This window comes from Chaetura pelagica, unplaced genomic scaffold (genome assembly GCF_000747805.2).
Source record: "Chaetura pelagica isolate M959 unplaced genomic scaffold, ChaPel_1.0 scaffold69, whole genome shotgun sequence".
NCBI classification, from domain to species: Eukaryota; Metazoa; Chordata; class Aves; order Apodiformes; family Apodidae; genus Chaetura; species Chaetura pelagica.
In genome coordinates this window covers 9,128,851-9,148,360 of record NW_009970724.1, presented here as the reverse complement: position 1 = coordinate 9,148,360, position 19,510 = coordinate 9,128,851, and the positions used below count along the sequence as shown (strand labels likewise).

The window sequence follows — 19,510 nt, the reverse complement described above, 5'->3', positions numbered from 1 at the left end:
ATTAATAGCAACCTTCTTAATCTATACATTTTTCTGTGTCTCTGTAAAAGGCTACTAAAACATCCCTTCCAAGGGAAGAGTTGCATTTGTGCTGAGAACTTTCACCACAAATTAAAAGAGCTATCTGGCATCCATATATTCACAGTTACAATTTTAAAAAAAGACTACCAACTCACATACAGCATGCTGCTACTTGCTATGTTATGCTGATGTGAGAATCTGAATTAACAGAAAAAAATATTAGTAAAATGAGATATTTGCCTTCTTGTGGACCAAGCATAAAAATTTATTCTGGTACTTTAGACTCTTGAATACACTACAATTTCGTTTGGCATTTTAATTTTCTTTTTATACTATGGAATAAACTGTGGTCACTATATCTTTATACCAGGATAGCCATTTGCATTTGGGTACTATGCAAGAATAGTAGTACCGACACGTATGGGCAAGAACTATCATAAGAAGAAAAATATGAACACACAGCAATTTCAATGTGGAAGATGATGACTAATCAAACTGGGTAAAAATTAAGACAGCAGTGCATCCAAGTACATATCTGCTTTATAAAAAGTTGGTTTTGGTTTTAATCTAAACCTCTGATAAAAGATGCACAGAGAACAGATTTATTGCATACTTTATGCATGCCTTCACGTAGTGTATTCCTATATTATATCTTACATGGAGCACTAGAACTACTAGACCTTCACTGTACAACAGGTATTGTAATTTGTTTTAAAATCTAAACAGTGATTCAGTTTCAATTATACCTTCCTGCTCCCTGATCACAAAAGTCACCTTGCTGCATTTATGTGTGTCAAAGTCACATGGCAACCACAGTAATCATTTGTATGGAAAAAAACAATTACAGTAAATTAAAGAGTTTGGTTTCTCCAAGGGGATTTGGCAGCTGGAACAAGATAACCAGCATGGACTAGAGATCCTTAGGTAACAGCAAAAATGACTAGTGAATCATTTGTATCAGCAATCAAGAAACTTCATGTCAAATAAGATAATAAATGCAAAGGATGAAAGCATCATTTTAGGCTTCACAACTTAGAAGTCCCAACGGAAATACCACTTAACACCTACTTTCAAACTCAGACCTGAAGGACAGCTAAAACCAAGAGGAGATCCAGTTTTCTGCTGTATTACACGACTGACACAGGACAGACAACAGTCTGCTACTTCACAGATTAACATTTGAGTCTATTCTAACTCTTACTCATTTCAAGAGCTGATTTATTTGATCCACATTTTTTCTGTTCCTATTCGTTGGAGCCATTAATTTCTTCAGAGCTGAAAACATGCACTGGATTGTTCAATACAAGGAACATAACTTCTTTTTTCTCAGTCCTTTCCTCCCTTAACCTCCTCAACCCTTCATTACCATAGCACATGTCAGACAGAAAACGGGCAGCTAGGGTGGGGGATGTATTAAGCTCCTGCTAGAGAATGGAACTGCTGAGCAGCAGAGAGAACTGCATGGGCAGATAGATGTTAAAGAGAATCCAAAACCCAGTAAACAACAAGCTTTTTCTTTTCAGCAGAAAGAATTAGTTTTGTCTTTTAAGTGCAGTCCACCCTGTATCAGCAAGGGCATATTGGCTACATCGCAAGGCTTGTTCAAGGAAAAGGCTCTTTCATTTAACAGGGCACAGATCTGAAGATGGGAGAAAGTCCTGCACCACGTGAGATAACTCAGGAATATGCATAGAACCGAGCAAAAATCCAAGACTGCTTTGCAGGAACAAGAGGTAGCAACCCTAATCTTAACAGGGCTTTTCACTGAAGGGAAAGAATGTCTACAAAAGTCAAATCAGCTGATTTCAAATGGTTTGCATCCCAGGATGAATCAGGTTACACTCATTTAAGCCCAATTTAATTTAGGCAGGTTGTTAAACCACAAGAATAAGGACATTCTTAGTACATATCAATAATTAAACCAACATATACACAATTAGCAATATCCTACATAATAGTAAACGCTTAACAGCTTGTTTTGGGTTATCTTACTTGTTTTTAAAAAAACAAGCTGTGTGGTTTTATTGTACAACGTCTGCCGTTCTACATAATTCCTATAATCAGTCTATGTAGTAGTTCAGTTAATGACTTTAAGATCCAAATTCAACTGTGTCTTCAGTTATTTTCTTGAACTCGTAGTTTCCTCTGCCATCCATATGCAAGTAAAACTGAAATAGAAGAGCATACCTTATCAACCATCTAAACATCACCAGCTCTACAAATTTCTAAATAAATTACATTTTAAAGTAATTTCAATGCAAAATAAAACTCAGCTAACCAGAGAGTATGCTTCTATGCTTCTATCACCTCATGTTTTATTAAATCAAAATGCCTCTGGAAAAGTAGTTAAACTGTTGCTCTTCATATCATTCATCAGTCTGCTAATGGTCACACCCAAATTTAACACTGCCATCTTAGGGCTTGGGACAATACACTTGGGGTATACATTCAGCCCGGTGTATTAATTCACTTTTTTTTCCACACTTACAGTGTGTCTGCATGAAAAGTAATAATAAAATACTAGTTTGGAAGAAAAGTAACCCATGTATTAGAGATTAACTTTTTAGTGTGTAGATATATTGGGTATCTTGAAAGCAAAAACCCCATGCCATGCTCTTAACTGGATTCTGGTTCATAGGGATTTTATGAGAAAAAAAACAGAAGTATCTAGTGCGCCTTTCTTATTTTTGAGGCTACTTTTACAGATACATTTAAGATTTTGGGGGTTCTTTTCCCTTCACAACTAGAAGCATAAGAATATTTGAAACAGTGCAACCTTTCAAAAAATGCAGAACACAACCTATTAGGATGCAAAATGAGAACACCTTGAACTGTAAAGTAAATTTAATAGAAAGTCAAATATCAGCCCCCTACCACCTACAGATATCCTTATCAAAAGCAAAGACTACATACATCATGATGTTTCCAGAGTGATTTTCTGTGGGAGACAGTAAAGAGAGTGATGCCAACCTACATGAAAAAAACCCAAACATTAAAGCAGTTAATTTTTTCTCATGGCTTAGGAGTTATTTTTCAGCATATCAACAGAAGAGCTTAAAAAATATTTGACACAAACTTCTAGACTGTATTAACAGTACAGATATAGCATTAAGAGAAGACTTTGCAATACAAAAAGCAGGAGGGATTTTTCTTTAAACAATTCCTTTGCTCTTAATGATTTGGCAAAACTTAGAATTAACTGAGCAAAGGAGGTAAGGTACAGCCTAACTAGGAGTCTATTTTTCAGTAACATGGAGTAGTCACTTGGGAACAGTAACTCTAAAACTAAAGTATAAATGAACATTCATGTTGACAGAAAAACAACTACATACAAAACAATTTTCTAAGTCTGTCAGGGTATTGAAATTAATGTGTTAAAATCAGTTCAAGAAATAATGTCTGTTCTTCTGCATAGTCCTCATTTAGTATCAATTTGTTACTAAAGAAGTCTCCATAAGTTCCCACTTCAAGTTTAAAGCACATATTTCAGTGGCTGCATAGCTTTGCTCCTTTGCCGTTCTGAGACTCCTGCTACTCAGTAATTAATGTTCTTTCAAGCCCACTCTTGCCCAGGCTAGGAGTGTGAAATTGAATCTTACTGATATTTCACATGGCTCTATGTGTAATCAGAAATGGTGCGTACAAGAGGAAAAGGAAAAAAAACAAACCTATTTAATAGCATCATGTTTTCCTAGAGTCCTTGGCTCTTTATATCTCAAAACAGATGGAAATGTTAATTTCCAGCCTTTCACTCCTGTTGCCCTAACCAAAAGAAACTTCCCAAACAAGAAAAGTGTAAGACTTTAGATTATCTGCTCTTCACTTAACATTCTAAGAGTTTAACTGGAAGAGGTTACTTAGCAGTAAGAGCTCTCAGATATACAGAAGCCACACGTACATCTGAATTATCCTAAGACTACAAAACAATTACTGAACTCTAATATGCATAAAGGGTCCTGCATACTCTTCTAAGCTTTTTTTTAATACTTATTTTTAGCCTGCACTTGGCATAAGAAATAATGAACCTTGTATAATTTTAAGTTTCCTCAACATGAAGAGATACAGTTCTAGAACCAAAGAGCTTACCTTCCTGCAGTGGCTGTAAATGTAGCCTTCCACATCAACACTAACAGCACTGGTGCACTCATCCAGAATTGCAAACTGGGGCTTATGATAGAATAACCTTGCCATCTGAAATGCAAATCAAAAAGGTACTGTGGATACAGAATTACAACTAATAATACAGTGTTAGAAGCCAAACTATGAATTGGTGTAAATAATTAACAGCAGTAAGGGAATTTCTTTTAATTTAACACTCACTGAAGCATGAAAATGTAAGACCTGTATATTAACTTATTTTTTAAAAAACTTTCTAGAACTTCTGTTTATATAATCAAAGTGTAAGGTGTGATAAAATGTCAACATTTCCTATTAAATTTTTACTCCAATAACACTATTTTAGGTTGTTTTCTCGTTATTCAGGTATTTCACAGTCTGGGGGCTTCTTCCAAGTAAAATACTCATATTCAGAAAACATTACTTGCTTACATTTCAGATAACAAATACAGGACATAAGTAAAAAATGTAAAGTATTACGGCTTTTGAGACATACTGCCATTCTTTGTTTTTCTCCGCCACTGAGTACATCCATCCAATCCTGAACACTATCCCAGCCTCCTTCACGTTCCAAGATTTGACCCAGCTGGACATTATCCAAGTACTCCTTCAGCACCTTTTGTGGAAACATGAATGACAAAGACCTTAAGTGAACTTAAAGAAATTACTGGAAAAGATTATAAAGGGTTATTATACTGGTATACTACCAACACTGATAAATATTGAAAAGACACTAAATGCAGTGTTTTTAATAGTTATTTCAGCATTTTTCAACTTGAAGCAGTATTACTCATCTTAAGACAATTAACATTGTCTTAATGAACATATCATTACCTGGTCAGATATCCCTTTCTTTCTCTGATCTTCTAAAGTGTCTGGATATATAACTTGATCTCTGAGTGTTCCAAGAGTCATATATGGTCTCTGAGATACAGTTAGAAAAAAAAAAAAGTATGTAAAATATTTCTAAATATAGTTCAAGTAGGAAAAAAAAGAGAACACTATTGTCAATAAAAAGTACTTTGCCTCACCTGGGGAACATAAAACAACTTTCCTCTTACAGGTTTTGTTAAACGCCCACCAAACAAAGGCCACAACTGCAACAAGAAAGAGGATAAAATTTGACCAAAAAAGTCTAATTACAACAGGGCTTTGGATCCTTTCCTGTTTATTTTACAAAGCTTCCTTACCTCACCAAGAACACGGAAAAGTGAGCTCTTCCCACACCCATTCGGCCCACAAATCAGAACATTTGCACCAGATCGAACCTAAAAATGCCAAGCCAACACGTTAAAAGGGTAGTGAGAAAGTACTGTTGAAGGCTTCTACAAACAATAAGACAAGCTGATATCCTTGTAGGCCTGTACATTGCACTTTCTGACATCCCCATTAGGAATCTCCACCAATAATCAGATATTTTTCCAACTAGCTTAGCAGAACTGCAGGTGAAAGAAAACACACTTGTAACAATAAAAGCATTTTTTGGAGAGCAGTTTATTGCCTTTCTTTTAAACTCACATCATTTTGTTCAGATTTGAGCATACCATGAAAGCACCTTTTTAAACCCCTCAGATTCTCTCTGAAATTATAATACTAACTTTAAAACTTAATATGCATATTGTTTTCAACTATATTAAAAATCTTACCTCAAAGTTAAGGTCTTGAATCAAAACATCTCCATTAGGTGTCACCAATGGAACATGATCAAACCTGTTTGTATCACGATGTTAAAAAAAAAAAAAAAAAAGAGCAGTTGTCTAAAGGCAACTAATACTGCATGCTCACTTGGAGATTTAAGGAACAGGGCAAGACTTCAGAAGTACTTCATTCAGCTAAGGAAGTTCTTGAACCAAAAGCAGTAAGTTAGCATTTTACAAACAGCTACAGATTATTTTTCCCCATCACAGATTTCTCCTTCTAAACCTCCAAAACATCTTGTAGATATAAATCTACATTCTACATCTAAGGATGCACTTCATTTTAAATCTGCTAGAGGAAGTGTAATCCGTTACTTCTAGGATGCACTCTGACTGATTTCTCTGCTCACCTCCCCTTTGCTTTTTATAAATTAATAAAAATACCTCTATCATCTTCTTTATCTCCTCCTCCCTCCTTCCCTCTCTACCCCACAATCTGCTTTCCACATTGACCAGACTGAGGCTATTTAATCTCTTAACTAGCTTTACTTTATGCCTTTAAATAGTATGACTCTGTCAACACTATGTTCCTCAGACTGCAAAGAACTGAGGAATTGATCACTACTTGTGCACATCTAAGAGCCATCCAAGCACACTGAAATACCTGCAAATTTTGAAAGCAAATACAGGTTTCACCCTGATTTTAAAAGCTGAATTTTATATGAAGTCTGCAACCAACCTACTTCTTAGAAGAAATTTGATGAAGCATTAACAAAAATCTTAGTAAATCATTTGACACCTTCTCCCACAGCATCCTCATAGATAAACTGAGGAAGTGTGGTCTTGATGACCAGGTAGTGAGGTGGATCATGAACTGGTTGAAAGGGAGAAGTCAGAGAGCTGTGGTCAATGGGACAAAATCTAGTTGGAGGTCTGTGACTAGTGGAGTCCTTTAGGGGTCAGTACTGGGACGACTACTTCTTAGTATTTTCATCAGCGACCTGGATGAGGAAACAAGAGTGTGCCCTCAGTAAGTTCACCGATGACACTAAACTGGAAGGAGTGGCTGACACACCAGAAGGCTGTGCTGCCATTCAGTGAGACCTGGACAGGCTAGAGAGTTGGGCAGGGAGAAACTTGATGAAATTCAACAAGGGCAAGTGTAGAGTCTTGCATCTGGGAAAGAACAACTCCATGTACCAGCAAAGGTTGGGGGCTGACCTGCTAGAGAGTAGTGTAGGAGAAAGGGGCCTGGGGTCCTGGTGGACAGGAGGATGACCATGAGCCAGCAATGTGCCCGTGTGGCCAAGAAGGCCAATGGCATCCTGGGGTGTATTGGAAAGGGTGTGGTTAGTAGGTCAAGGGAGGTTCTCCTCCCCCTCTATTCTGTCTTGGTGAGGCCGCATCTGGAATATTGTGTCCAGTTCTGGGCCTCTCAGTACAAGAAGGACAGGGAACTGCTTGAAAGAGTCCAGCACAGAGCCACAAAAATGATTAAGGGAGTGGAACATCTCCCTGATGAGGAAAGGCTGAGGGAGCTGGGTCTCTGTAGCTTGGAGGAGTCTGAGGGGCAACCTCATCAATGTTTACAAATACGTTAAGGACAAGTGTCAGGATGACAGAACCAGGCTTTTTTTCAGTGATGTCCAGTGACAGGACAAAGGGCAATGGGTGCAAACTGGAACAGAGGAAGTTCCATGTAGGCATTAGAAAAAAATTCTTTACTGTGAGAGTGACAGAGCACTGGAACAGGCTGCCCAGAGAGGTTGTGGAGTCTCCTTTGCTGGAGACATTCAAAACCCACCTGCACACATTCCAGTGTGATGTGCTCTAGGTGATCCTGCTCTAGCAGGGGCGTTGGACTAGATGATCTTTTGAGGTACCTTCCAACCCCTAAGATTCTGTGATTATGTGAAAATGGTGGAGGAAGTCATATTCCAAAGGACAGCAGAAAATGTTACCAAAAAGGGTAAGTCTAGACAGCATATTATGTTTTCTGCTACTGTGAAAGGACAAGGATTGACTTACAGAATAGAAACGCTCAGTGGGAGTGAGGTGGAATAATATGTAAATATGCTATAGTACATCAGGAATTGCATATTGTGATGATATGTATTAAAATATCTATTAATAGTGGTAGAGGTAAAGACCTAAGAGCCAGACTATATTAAAACACCAAAGCTGTGGCAACTTTGTAAACATACTTGATAAGGTTATCGGTGTTGATAATTTCACCAGATCCAGGTATCAAAGGCAGTGGTTGCTTTTTCTCTGCACCTTAAATTAAGAAAAAAGTATTAGAGACAGGAATACTACACAGAGATGTACATATTGCATATTATGTCACCTCTACCTTTTTCTTGTGATATCATAGTACGCTGATATTTGCCACTATTCAAGTCTTTCAGGACCTGCATTAATTCTGTAATTCGAGCTGTGAAACTAAGGGGAAAAAAAACAAACAAAACTGTAAGTATTTAATCTTTACAAGTTCTCAAAATTCATAGAAGCTCTAATGAGTATTCTATTACACTGTCAAAATGACAAAGTTATTCAACCCAGCATAGAAACAGAATGTTTACATTTTAAGAGTTGCACTGAAGTTGCCCCATATTCAGAATATTCACAGGAATCTTTTCCTGTAGTAACCAAATGTTTAGTAAAAGAAATCTGGGCAATAATCAAAATACAATTGATTAATGAGCATTTGACAACGCCTTTTCAATTAAACATTTAAATTGCATGCTACTGCTATTCAGATATGAGATGACTAGTGGACATAATTAGCATCTACAGCTACATTTGGAGCACAAATTTTTTTCTAGTTTCAAGGTTTTTAGGATGCTGCAAAGAAAAAAACACATAAGCTCATTTTAATTCTACAGTCAGTTTCTCAAAATGAGATTAGAAACAACAATGTAACTTTAAGAAATACTATTTTATAGAAGCTTACCCAGCCAATCTTGTCATCTCACGGCCTGCTAGGACTATTCTGCCCAAAGCCTGAGACATTCTCAGTAACATTCTTCCACTTTGGTAGTAATCCTAGAGTAGAAGACAGTTTCTTTATGTGGACTAACAACACTTACATTCAGAAAATTATTTTAACTCTGATCTATTTACCTCCAGTAGTTCTGCATGAGTACTATTCTGATGACGAGGATCAGCCAGGTTCAAGAATGGACGACTAACAACCAGGTAACCAACCACAGTGGCAAGGTCTGGAGTTTAAGAGTCGATATTAAAGTACACATTAATAAAAGCAGTAAGAAAAAATATAATTATAATGTAAAATGTTACCCTTTTTTGATTTACAGCAAACCATTAGCACTGGATAGCACTTACATTTGGCAATGATAGTATCAATGAAACCCATCGAAAACCGGAACAGGATGAAATTATGCAAGTGTTCCACCTGGTGTGTCACAGAAGAAAAAAGGTCAAACTATCAGTACCTGTTTCAATATCTTTTGTTATTTTACATAAGTCTGATTCTAAACAGTTATTTTGAGTAACCCACAGATAACTAAACATGCCTGTAACTGCAACAAGAATTGCACAGGTGTTCTTGCTAGCAAAGACTTGAACTCCAGATCAAAACCACCTACACTTGAAACTCAGTAACAGTGACTGGTGGGTGAACAGGCATAAGTGCCAAGAGAAAGACTGTTCTGCCAGAAATTTGTTCTGCTTATAGCCTACAAGTTTATTTATAAATCTAATTATTGTAGCAGCATAAACAACTAGCCACTATAACTAAATTTATATTAATATGTCAAGAATTACCACGATAACATTAATTGAAGTTTTGCTTATGATGTTTTAAAAGAAAGTCTTACCAGTTTACGGAAGGTTTTGTGAATAGTCTGTTTTTCTCTCAAGTTCCCATTATAAAAAGCTATTTCTTCACTAAAAAAAACCCAAAACAACAAAGCAAATAATGTAATTTCATTTTGTTGAAAAGAGTCTGAAAAAAATCAGCCATAAACCACAAGATTACAGTTCTTTCAGTTACCTTATGAAATATGAGTTTGTACTTTTTCACAACAATAGATCAGAAGATTATACCTCAGCTGCTAATTAGCAATTATTTAATATTTTTAATATTAATCCAAATGAAGATGCTTAAAACTGATTGGATTAAGACTTTCCAAATATACTTTAACATACAGCTTTCATTTACACCACAGTATTACTTTGTCACATTCATCTTGCCATCAGAGCAAATCTATACCTGTTTGTTATAAGGCGTGAGTTGACATATCTGTACTCCCCTTCATATTTTTGTTCTATAATAGTCATCTTGCCAATTGGTCTTCTTAAACGGGTAAGGAAAAACCCCGAAATAATCAAGTATGCCATCATGCTAGCTGGACCCTGTGAATATAAGAAACAGCTTAGCATCTAGAGGGTCTCAAATTGCAACATTTGTATCCAAAATGCCCAGAAAGCATGAATTCTTTGATTCTCACCTCCCACGTGTCTACCTTACCAATTCAATTACTCTTAAAACCTGCATAGTGTTCCTTTTTGTCTTGCAGATACCGTTTTACTAATTTCAGTAAATTTGTCCCCAGATGCCCTTCCCATCCAAGTCTTCTGCTCCAGGTTTTATCATCACTCAGTGTAATCTCCTTGTCTCATTAATAATTTTCTAGTCCTTTCTCACTTCCTCCCCTTCATTTCTACCTACTTCTTTTTCTCTGCATGCTACGTTGTCATAGCAGTCACTATTTCACTCCTGTTCCCTTCTTTGATCCATGCATCTCCAACATATTGCCTGCTTCTCTCTAGCAGTCCTAGTAGGGGTCTCTTATTCTTCTGGATCCTGAACTTCAACAGACCAGGGGTCCCAAACAGCATGCTTAAATATTTCTGAAGTGCGGCACAGATTAAGACCAAAAGCATAAACTGCCTGTAATAAGTAAGTATTACAGAGAGCAACGCAAAGACATCCGAGACTTGAAAAATGACCTAGATTCAGCTAAGCCTTATTGTAGTCTGTTTGGACAAAATCCTGCTACTTGTCAAATCCTGAACATTTCTGATAATCAAAATGCATCATTTTACTAAGCTGAAGAATAATGGTCACACAGCTCAATGCAAGGAATGGCTCACCTTTACAGAGGCCACAAAGATCCAGAAAACTTTTTTTCTCCCTTAAATGGAGGTCATGCAAGATATAAGCATGCAAAAGGATACTATACTAAATAGAATTCCCAAGTAATTTCTAGAAGAAAATTAAGAACTTCAAATCATTGATTGAAAGTCTGCAAATTCTGGTTTGCATTTTGTTTGCCTCAATATCGAATTGAAGCATGTAAAACATTTAGTGTACAAGCATATTTTCAGTATATCCCTTCAAATAACGAAGTATGAATCTACAATTAAGATCCAAGTCTGAGTTTTCCTCAGAGTCCAAACAGGTACAAAGCTATAACCAGGAAGGGAAAATTTGCTTATAAAGCACACTCAATTTACCTGAGCTCCTATTGCACTTGTTAGCTTGAAGATATACAAAACTATATCCAAGAAAGGCTGTAAAAAAATAAAAAGAGCATTAGAACACCAACATGAAACAAACTTTAAACTATCCAAAAACCACCAACCATCCCAAGAACAGTTCTAACTCTGCATTAAAAGCACAATACTGATTAACCTATTACACAAACTAATGTTTTCCTGAAAACATTCACTCAAGAACTGAACATAAAACATCACAATATTCATACAAAGCATAGACCATACAAAATAAGCACCTCACTATTTCAGTTCTGTACTGACATTCTGCTTGCTAAACAAAGCTGGACCAGATCCCATTGTTACTGAGCAGAAGGATAAAGCCATGCATTTGGCTATATACCTGATATAATATGCAATTTGCAAGCATCCTATTCCATACACTCACTCTCAAAGCAAGACCAGCTGAACTACAGGCTCTGTAGTCAGACGTTTTTTAACACATCAAGTTGTATTTTCCTTTATACCTGTGCTTGTATGAACAATGTAGCATCCAAAAAAACTAGTCTAAAAATTTCGACAGTATTCTGCTTCATCACCTAAAACCCCTAAAATTTACACCAGAAACACCTGGAATTGCTTATTCAACCATATCTCCCTACCCCCAAAAATATTCATATGTAACTAAAAACTAGCTATCAGTTTCTTTCAAAACCTAGTTGGCTGAGAAAGCATCCTCAGCACTGATCAACTGGAAAAAAATGCAGCAAGTTCTTTTAAAGAAAGTTTAACACCAATGATAACAACACTGAACAGTGCTTAGCAGAGATCATGAAGACCACAGACTGTTAAACTATATACTATCAAACAGCATTTTTAGCCTCATACTCCAAGCAATATACTTATAAATGCAAGCAATTGTTTTGAACTCTGACATCACATCCTGAAGTTCCACAGTTATTACTAAAAGTTATCTCTGAAAAGACTCACCTTGCTAAGGTTTGAGTACAGGTCTACTACACTGTTACAGAATTTTTCCACGTCCTGTGTAAGGAGTTGATCTGGATTAGCTATTCTGTTGTCCAGATTCCCCATTTTGTAGTAGGTATAAGATCTGAAACAAAACAATAGCTAAGTGGCAGAAAAAATTAATTGCTCAGGATCTAAAATAACTGAACCCCTCTGCTTCATACAATCGACATGAAAAATAGTGCAAGCATTAAATGCCTGTATGGGGTCAGCATAACTTGTGCTTCTGCCAGACCAGATGCACATTAAATCTTGCAGAGCTGTTTAGGCTCCAGGATATCTTAGTTGAGCTCAGGACCATGCTGCTCTGTGCAACGCTGCACTTAGAATTAGAAAACTCTCACAAACTGCATCAGCACACCTGACAACCAAATATCAGTGCAAAAGGACATAAGCTGCTACTCAAGTTCATGCATCCAATTCAGTCTGCAGCATTACTAGCCCTGTATGAAAGCAATTGAAGTACATTATATCTGTCCTACAAAAACCAGGATACCCTGCTCATTCTTCACTGCAAGTTAATTGCAATCAAAATTTCTTCTAAACAGTATACCTAAGCTATTAAGCACCTTGCTATCTTCTTACTACATACTTAAAATAATTTATTTTTTTAAAAATCAATTTAGTTTAAAAAGCTTTAAAGATTAACAAGGTGCTACTTACTTAAGATATTCCTCATAGAGGTATCTGGTAAGTCTTACTCGGAAGCAAAGTTTCAATTCATTTAGACCATATTTCAGGAAGTTATTCACTAAAGAGATCTAAAATAAGAGACAGTATTTAAATATTTAGCTAACAAGATTTAATATACTTAGATTATAAACTGGGTTAGAGCATAAATTGGGTTAACACTAAGAACTGACAAATTCTCCCCTTGAAGTTAATAATACTATTAACACACCTAAGACTAACCATATAGCATCTGCAGGACCACTGGTAAGGTTTCTCTCTACATTTTTAAAAACTCCACTTCGAAGTGGATCTCACCACATCAAAATATTTATTATAACTGTTCATATAGCAGATGTTCTGATAAGCTCTAAAAAGAGCCACCACTGACAACTGCTACACTAAACTAATGAATTCTTTTTATCTGGTGCAGGTGAGAGATGTTGACAAGATGAAAGGAAGTTAAAGGGTGGAAACAAACATTGAAAATCTCAGAACAAACAAAAAGAAATATAAAAATGAAAGATTAAAAGGAAATCTTCACCTTCAATGGTGTCAAACCCACACTGCTGAAAAGTTATCCAATCTTTAAGATGTTGTACTGCACATGGCACATCAAGCTATCAGTCAATATCACCATCAACAAAACCAACCTGAAAACCTAAACATACCTTTCAGAAAGACAGCTGCAACCAATAAGGAAATAAGCTGACAAAAGTCTCCCACATACCGTCCCCAGAAAATAAAATGCATTTTAACACAGACTTGCATGTAAAACAACTGATTTCCATGGGTTTTAAGACACTCATTTTAAGATCTTTTCCTCAAATTCTTAATTTACATTTAAAAATATGTTCCACTAAAAGGCCAGCACAAGAAAAGAACTTACAGCAGGCATCGCGGCAATGAAGTTGAACAAGTATTTCTTGAAATCTTTTCTGCTGCGGCCAATAATAGCACTGCAAGTGACCATCAGTTAAAAGTTAGTTACAAGAGAAACAAGAAAGCATAAACTAGCTTGTCTTAACTGGGTAACTTCTCAGTGGACCACACAGAGGAAAACATCATAATAGAAATCTGTATTATCAGCTGTAGGATCAAGTATGACAGACTTGTGTAAGTTAAGTGGTAAGTGACAGACTGAGCAATTATCTCCCTTCTTCTCCTGCAGTAACTGCATTAAGGGGTCAGAAATTCACACACCACCAGTTCCTTTCCTTCTTTGCTTTCACAGATTCTCACAGGAGAGAAACAAAGCACTCCTTCCATTATATAAAGCATTGAAAGTCCCTGCTAAAATACATTATCACTTTGAATTCACACATCAAGTCAAATTTTTGCTATAAATGTCTGAATGTGTGTTCTGACAATGTTAAACACAGGAAAGACTGTTTTCAAACAACATGTATAGGTACCTTTCAATAACTGTTCCATTTTGAATCATCCATATATCACAGTATGTTCGGACTACCAGCATCACAGCAATAAGCAGCAAATAACCTGTCTAGTAAAAAAATAGCATTGTAATAGTTAAACAATGGCTATAACTCACTTTTTTCTAATAAGTGGTAAAACAATACTGAGCAGAATAGTATTACCCTGCTGCCCCCAGCTAACTTAGTATTTGCTTACTTTGAAGGAAAAACATTAGCATACAGTATTTTCAATAAAACACTGACTACGCTTATATTGATAAGGTTTGTCTTTTAAAAAGCTGTATTTGGTCAACACATACATCGCACACATCATAAAAGACACAGGATTGCAGGGATAAAGAAGTTACTGCTACTCTAAGACACCTTTCTGCCATAAGCATAGGATAATATAGGTTGCAAGGGACCTCTGAAAGTCACCTACTCCAATTCCCCACTCAAAACAGGGTCACCAGTAACCACTCCCCAGTAAGACCTTGTACCATTGACGAAAAAACATTAAGCCCAACAGTTCAGCCAGTTTTCCACCCACTTCACTGTCCACTCATTCAGACAATTCAATCTGGCTTCCAGCACACTAGGGGTTGCCTCAAGGTCTTGTTAAAAATCACAATATTCAACATCTTCTGTTCTTCCCTTATCCACACAGCCAGTCATCTCACCACTGAAAACAATCACATTAGTAAAGCATGACCTGCCATTCATAAATCCAGGATGTCTGTTTGCAAACACCTTTTTGTCCTTCCTGTGGCTGAAGGTCACTTCCAGAAGGATCTGATCACAGCCTTACTATGAATACAGTGAGGTTGACCAGCCTAGAGCTTCCAATACACTTGTTTTTGAAGATGGGAGTGATGTTTGGGTTTCTTGGGGCATATCAGTAACTTCCTCTGATGGTCATGATCTTTAGAAGTTGATGGGGGCCAGCTCTGTCAGCACTCCCAGAAGCATTGTCATCCATGCTTTTACCTTCCATGTATTTCCTTTTTGTGAATGAGCTCTCAAAGATCCTTGTTCACCCAGGATAGCTGGCTGCCATGCTTGCTCTATATTTTGTACTTTGGAATTCATTTATTTTGTGCCTGACATATGTGGAAGACTGTCGCGATCCGCGACCTATTATATCTCCTTTTTGGAGTGTACGAAGCTTATCAGGATTTGCTGAGAGATCCACACGTGGGTATCGCCTCACACAGAGGAGACAGGGGCTTATGCCCTGACTTTTTCGAGTGATTAACTTGCTCAGTGCTTACTAATATTTCCAACGAAATGCACGGTTTATTGTGGGGAAAAGCAGGCAATGGCGGCGGCAGGCAGTGTGTGCAGAGGACCGCCCCGAACACGAGGAGAGAACGAGAGAGCGGGGCGTGCTGCGCTGCCTCTTTTGTGGGGTTTTCTGCACTCCCGATTGGCCGGTTTTGTATTTCCGGGCTTTTCAGCCAATCAAACGGGACCTAGTCCTGCCCCTGCTTCCGGCTGCGGCTCCTCCCCCGTAGCAGCAGCCCCCTCACACACACACAGAGGGGGTTCAGCACCACGTGGAGACGCCATTTTAAGTCAGTTTTGTCGGCTGACTCAAAGGACATTTCATGTTCGTGTAAGGAAATACCTGGTCCTTCACAAAGACCTAACATACTACAGCTCATCACTTAAGTTCCGAGCTCAACTAATGCTCTTTTAAATGTTCTGGAATGCATGAAAAAGATGCTGAGGCAAACAATTTTATCTTGCTAAATACTAGTCTGCATGGCTTTCTTGAAATGATGGTAAAAGACTTTTTGACAAATTCACTTTCTAGTAAGGTTTGGCCTGGATGTAAGTTACAAAAGCAAAATTATGGATTAACAGCATCCTGTATAAAGACAGGAAGTATTTGCACAGAAGTGTACTACCTTGCATCCAATCAGGCAAAATACAGTTGTGTTTTTAAAAGATATGCTACAGACAATAGATATAAAGCTGATAGTAATAAGTTATCTTGTAATTGAAAGCAAAATGTAACTTTTTAGTAATTTAACAGAATACACGTATATTTTTGTATATTTTTATATTAATATGTTGCTATTTTTAAACACTTAGTACAATTTAGTCCTATTTAAGTATATGATTTTGTTTAAATTCTCATACAGTTATGAAATTTCACTCCAAAAGTGCTAATTTCTAGTACTGCAGGCAATGCTTACCTCTTTACACAGTGGTCTAGGGACCATTATTCTCAGGATTCGACATATTCTTGCAATAAACACTCTGTCCACCATTGCTCGTTCCTTCTTTCCCTCTTTCTGCTGCACAGAGAACACGCAAAATGAGGTGAGATCTTTTTCTTTAAGGTATTACTTAAATATTTATGTGCTATTTTCCCTATGCAAGTTATTTACAGCTATCTTCTACAGCATTTGCAGTATTTCCCTCCAATTTACATCTTGCCCATGTAAGTTAAATGAAGTGTATGAATCAGAAGCACATGCCTTCAGAGCTAACAGAAATCCTAAGACACTTATCAAAACAAATTGTAAAAGGAAGTAGCTGCCATGATAAAAGAGATTTATTTCAAACCTCCTTTTCAAGAGAAACAAACAATACAGACCACAGCACTAAAACATTCAATTACTAGTTATAATGTAATCTGCCATCTCTTAACAATGCTTGTCTCTAGTCAACACCACCAGCCAGAATTTTTAAAGGTGCCTTGCATCATTTGTCTACACCATCAATGGTTTAAACCTCTTGACCGTACAGTGCAAACTTGCTTCAACTGAAACCAGAATTTCTTATTTCTTCTAAAAAGCAGTACAACACTCTCCTAGTGAGCTCAATCTACCAGATTTAAAAACCTTCCAATACCCAAACACATTTTATCTGGGTCAGTTGCATTTGTTTACTCCATATAGCCCTATCTTCTGTCCTGACCAACCTAAATACTTTTTAACAAGTTCAGGTATCTTTTCTTTCTTTCCTTTGTTTCCTTTCTCTCCTTTCACAGTTATAACATAAGGATTCAGTCCTGAAAACAGACTAAAAGGGCATGCATGTGTACTTAAAATTAGTCATGTCTAATCAACCTAACCCTGCTATCTCTGCTACCCAAAACTGCTATGAAGGTTAAGTTATCAACAGCATACTTAGACAGGAAACCTGAAAGAAAAAAACGGGAAGACAAAGAAAGTAGTCTGTTATCCACCATTAATCAACTCAGACAATCCTATCAAGCACTCCATATTTTATTTTTTTTTTCACAGATGATTAAACCACAGAAACTGCACAAAGAGCCCAACTTAAGTCTCTGCTTACTTTTTATATATGCAACATGATGGGCAACAAGTGCAAGCTCTGAGGCCCAGTAAACACAAGATTACTCTGAATTACTCTGCAAATAAGCCTACACCTGATTTCATGGGATGAAGTCAACTATAGTCCTATCCTTTTCAAAAAACTACGTGAATGCAAACTATGGATAAAATCCTAGCCAGAGACGATTGCTATATGGTAGATTCTAAAGGTAGATTAATTAAAAAATATTTACACAAAAAATCCAAACAGTCCCAAAAATTGAGGACTACTGCCCAGGCCTCATGAAGTATTACTCAACACACATTATTGCTTTTCTGTAAGAGAAATTGCAAACATGTCTGATGTGTGAAATTTCTAGGAGTACCTTACTAAGTATATTTGACGTCTTCGCTGAACCTATTCTTCTTCTCTATTAATCTCTTCCCCATTTCTACTTGTGTTGCACTTAAATGAATTTCAGTATATTCTCTCCCAGAACTGTTTTTACATAGTGTTAATTCCTCATTCAGTATAATTATATGCAAGATGGGTAGAAGAGAAAGCTATTAAGATTTTTACAAATAGTTAAAGCTACACAAAATACAAACATTTACGGCAGAGAGAGCAGTCAAGATCTGGCTAGAAGCTACCATGCTGCTTGCACATAGCTTGGCACTTACACAGTGCAAGCCTCTTCTAAAGTTATCAGCAAAGATAGTACATGGAATAGTTATCTATTCATACTATTATATGATCTAATATTTCTAATCATGAGCTCAGCCCTTTGGGTTGTCATATTTTATTTGAACATGAAACAAAAAAATTTGACTGAAAGGATATATCCTTTTAAAATAAATGAATTAACAGACACAAAGCAGACCCAGGAAATGCCAAACCTTCTACCAGAAGTTTAAAGTGCTTTTAGAAACTGTCAGACTTTACATCTTCTTCCATATCTTTTTCTTTTAAATAAAAAGCAAATATAACTCATTCCAAATCTACAGGCAGCTGTTTTTTGCTATGCATGCAGCCAGACTTACTGCACTAGTCCTTTAATATTCATGAGACACAAACAGATGAGAAAGCACATATTCTGCAGTCAAACTTCAGACACGTGATTAACCTCGTTCTTCCATTTGTTTAACCAATCCAAGAATGAAAGCACCATTCAAACCACATCAAACCACAGTAATCAATCTGTCCAAAATAGAACTACAATTATGTGACTTTAAAAAATCAGTATTATTTAAAACTATAAAAACGTATTACATGAAGAAAGAATTACCTCATTCTGCAATGCTTGTTTTCCACTTCTTTTACTGTAGAGGAAAAAACAAAGTCTTTTAGTTGTTATTTACTCATACTTTTTCATACAAAAGAGACAAAACAGAAAGCTAGGGATTATATCACTATCTCCTTAAAATCAGTACAGTGTCTTCACAGCAATACCCCCTTGTCAAACTTCTGTCAAGCTCATGTGCTGTTTTTATAAAATTTCAGTGAAACCTGACTCTTCCCAGCATTCAGTTTCACAGATAAACCAACTCTCCCTCTTTCATCTTTAAGTTTTGCCTTACCCTGGCTGTTGTATCATGAACTCCTAGTGTTTCTGTTTCTCACACATAATTCACAAACATGGGTACATGGTTCCATTGACCACAAATGAAAACTACATGAATGCAGACTCTGCAACCCAGGCAACCCAGCTTTGATGTTCTGCACTATCTACATAAACCAGTTTTTGCATTGTATTTGACTTTCAAGTAACACATTTTACTATATAGAGAGATTACTTGTTCATAAACATGTGCTGCAGTGGAAGAAAGGTCCTGTGAAACAAAGTTCATGCAAAGGTATGCATTGGATGGGGAGCTG

The 19,510-nt window shown here is 36.8% G+C and overlaps 1 protein-coding gene across 2 annotated transcripts; it reads right to left on the bottom strand.

Annotated features, from left to right (window-relative positions):
• Positions 1-1,347: 1,347 nt before the first annotated feature.
• Positions 1,348-18,956, bottom strand: ABCD3 (ATP-binding cassette, sub-family D (ALD), member 3). Of its 2 annotated transcripts, none has more exons than XM_010006635.1 (22): positions 18,921-18,948; positions 16,549-16,647; positions 14,348-14,436; positions 13,822-13,891; positions 12,927-13,024; positions 12,225-12,348; positions 11,256-11,312; positions 10,009-10,151; positions 9,614-9,683; positions 9,120-9,189; positions 8,898-8,995; positions 8,728-8,819; positions 8,128-8,216; positions 7,979-8,051; positions 5,784-5,847; positions 5,328-5,405; positions 5,169-5,234; positions 4,972-5,061; positions 4,634-4,753; positions 4,108-4,212; positions 2,935-2,991; positions 1,348-2,189 (listed from the first exon to the last, which is right to left on the bottom strand). In XM_010006635.1, exons 2-22 carry the CDS (start codon positions 16,621-16,623, stop codon positions 2,112-2,114), a joined length of 1,806 nt encoding a protein of 601 aa, XP_010004937.1. In that variant the 5' UTR covers positions 16,624-16,647; positions 18,921-18,948; the 3' UTR covers positions 1,348-2,111. The 2 variants fall into 2 exon arrangements, with proteins under 2 accessions (XP_010004937.1, XP_010004938.1); XM_010006636.1 differs by having other exon boundaries at positions 1,509-2,189; positions 16,549-16,650; positions 18,921-18,956.
• Positions 18,957-19,510: the final 554 nt, after the last annotated feature.

Excerpts from the sequence above, each read along its gene's own strand:
- ABCD3 (XM_010006636.1), bottom strand. The coding sequence starts at position 16,623 with ATGGTGGACAGAGTGTTTATTGCAAGAATATGTCGAATCCTGAGAATA. Across the intron at positions 5,848-7,978 it reads AACACCGATAACCTTATCAA|GTTTGATCATGTTCCATTGG; the intron begins GTATGTTTACAA and ends TGATACAAACAG. Across the intron at positions 4,213-4,633 it reads GAGAAAAACAAAGAATGGCA|ATGGCAAGGTTATTCTATCA; the intron begins GTATGTCTCAAA and ends TTTGCATTTCAG.